Source organism: Vollenhovia emeryi, unplaced genomic scaffold, assembly GCF_000949405.1.
Source record: "Vollenhovia emeryi isolate VEMERY1.0 unplaced genomic scaffold, V.emery_V1.0 DF939903.1, whole genome shotgun sequence".
Taxonomy (NCBI): domain Eukaryota; kingdom Metazoa; phylum Arthropoda; class Insecta; order Hymenoptera; family Formicidae; genus Vollenhovia; species Vollenhovia emeryi.
Window position 1 is genome coordinate 11,866 of NW_011966463.1, and position 2,660 is coordinate 14,525.

Genomic DNA, 2,660 nt, shown 5'->3' on the forward strand with positions numbered 1-2,660 from the left:
GAGCTCTACGACACCAAGCGACGAGTTAAATACCTCGCGTTGCTCGGTTCGCCCGTCGAGCAACGGAGCGACGGAAAAAGCGGTATACTCTTTTAAAAGACCACTTCGATCCGCGCTTGATCGATACACTGCCACCTGAAGCTGCACCAAGTAATAAGAGGATAATAAAATTATAGAATTGATGTAAGAAGGAATTTTTCCAGACAATTACACAACGAACGTAGCTCTTGAAAATTTGTATCGCCGGCAAATTTATGTTGTACTACAGAACTTTTAAGTTTCTTTATGGGAAGGTCCACCGACGATTCACGATCCACCCCCTCTTCTCGTTTCAGCAGCCGAAATTCCTCAAGAGGACGACCGAGGAGTTGGAGCCAGCAGGCGGTGCTAGTGGCGATGGCGGGTTCGGCGAGCCGCCGGTTAAGATGCAGTGCACGCAAGGGCAGCATCAGCATCAGCAGCAGGGTCCGGGCGGCGGCGGTGGTGGCGGGCCTCATCACGGCCACGGCCAGCATCAGCCGGGGAACGGCGCGAACTCGACGGGTCCGGCGCCCGGTGGCGGCGGTGGCGGTGGCGGCGATGACGGGAACGAGGGACTCACCAAGTTCCACGTGCAGATCGTACAGCAGCTGGAGTTCACGACCTCGGCGGCGAATAACTCGCAGGCTCAGCAGATCTCCACGAACGTGACGGTGAAAGCGCTGACGAATGCATCGGTGAAGAGCGATCTGTTAAATGCGTCCTCATCGCCGAAGCCCGGTCCGGATGCGTCCGCATCCGCTACGTCTAGGCCGCCCGGGAACGGCAATGGTCCCGGAGGTCCCGGAGGTCCAGGAGGTCCTAACGGGCCCGGCGCGACTGGTAGTGGCGCCGGTGGAGCCGGTGGCAGCGGCGGCATAGGCTGCGTTGACATCGGTAACCTCGTCGAATGCAAACAAGAACCCGACAACGAGTTCGTGGATCTGGAACAGTGCGCCGCGGCACTGGAAAAGGACGCCGCGGCGAACGGTACCGGTTTCCCCGGCTTCTCCGAGTTCATGGGCGAGGACACCGGCGACGAGATCATCACGTCGGACGCGTTCAAGGATCTCATATCTGAGATATCGGACTTCCATCCGGAGTTCATGAAGGACTTTGACCTCAAGGACTTTGAGGACAAGAACGTAGACACGCTGGCGAACAACGCGGCTGCAGCGGCCGTGGCCGCCGCAGCCGCCGCCGCCAACAACAATAATAATGGCGGTAACAACAATAACGGTTTGCCGACGACGAATAACGGACAGATCAAGATCGAGGACGACAAGGACGCGATCCATCAGCAGCAGCAGCAACAGCAGCATGCCAACGGCGCGAACAACGGCGTCAACAGTAACAATGTCGGTAACAATAACGGTAACGCCATGCCTGCCAACTCGAGTCCGGGCGCTCTCGGCTCCTCGCAATATTCCCCCGCTCGACTTCCATACTCCGGGCTGGACTTTAAATCCGAGATGAGTCCGGCGGCACAGACGCTCAAGCAGATGGCCGAGCAGCATCAACACAAGAGCCAACAACTGGGCCTGGGTGGATTCAACCCCGCGGCGGCCGCCGCGGCCGCCGCCGCGCGGGGCCCGGCCACGAGGTCCCCTTACGCCGAGTTTTCTCAATTCGGCGGCGCTTCCGATTACCTCGGTAGTCCGGGCAGCGCCGGCCCGACCGGTGGACAGAACCAGGCCACCGCCGCGGGGACCGGCTCGTACCACAAGAACAATGGCACGCCGACCTTCCAGAGTCAGCAGACCAACGATATGTTCGTCAGCTCACAGACCCAGTTCGCCGCGGGCCTCACTGATATGAAGAGGCCCCAGCCGACCGCGACGGGCGGCAAGCCCGGCATGCTGGGGCCCAGCGGCGGTTACAAGCAACAATACTCGCCGTATGGTAGCCCGGGCTCGATGCCGAATCACGGCAGCCCAGGATACCCATTGCCACCAAGAGGTTCGCAGGGAGGTGGACCTAACCCGACCGGTTCGCAGGGACCCTTTAACACGACTTCCACGCCGCCGAGACCTCCCTCGGGATCCGGTACTTCGACCTTGCAGATCAACCAGGCGCAGCAGCTGCACATCGGTAACCAGATTCAGGTAAGTGTAATAACTTTTTTCCTACCCCGGATCGATTTTCTCGAAAACGAAATCTCGCGCGGAAAATACCTATTCCGCAAATGACATTTGCACGAGAGATAGCATTTTGTATCTTGGCATTTCAACGAAGGAAAAATGGTATTGTGCATCATGTTATCTAGTTACAGGGGAGAGTCCGCGTGTATGAGATACCGAATTTATTTTTTGTAATTGCCGGAAATCTACGGGCACAATTATAAAATATCATAGCTCATTTTGGAAAAGAATTTAATAAGCTTTCAGATGCTGAAATGTAAAATTCAATTCAATATTAGTCTTTTTGAAAATTAGACAAATATGAAAAATGAGCTTTGCGCGAAATCGAAACAGTGCTCGTAATATGAGGTGCCCCGAGAAATTGCCAATAAGGTGCAAAATATTGTTGCGTCCGGCTCCGCCGTCCACACGACACCTCGCGCACTCGCGCACTCGTCGGCTCGACTTCCGCTCGCGGCGCACGCCACCGGGCCGCGAAGAAATCAATAAAGATTGGAAATC

General features: G+C 56.4%; 1 protein-coding gene across 1 annotated transcript; it reads left to right on the forward strand.

Annotated features, from left to right (window-relative positions):
• The first annotated feature begins 71 nt into the window (after window positions 1–71).
• LOC105556602 (neurogenic protein mastermind) lies at window positions 72–2,364 on the forward strand. Its single transcript, XM_012003698.1, has 2 exons — window positions 72–1,173; window positions 1,270–2,364. The coding sequence occupies exons 1-2, from the start codon at window positions 255–257 to the stop codon at window positions 2,205–2,207; spliced, it is 1,857 nt and encodes a 618-aa protein (XP_011859088.1). The 5' UTR covers window positions 72–254; the 3' UTR covers window positions 2,208–2,364.
• Window positions 2,365–2,660: the final 296 nt, after the last annotated feature.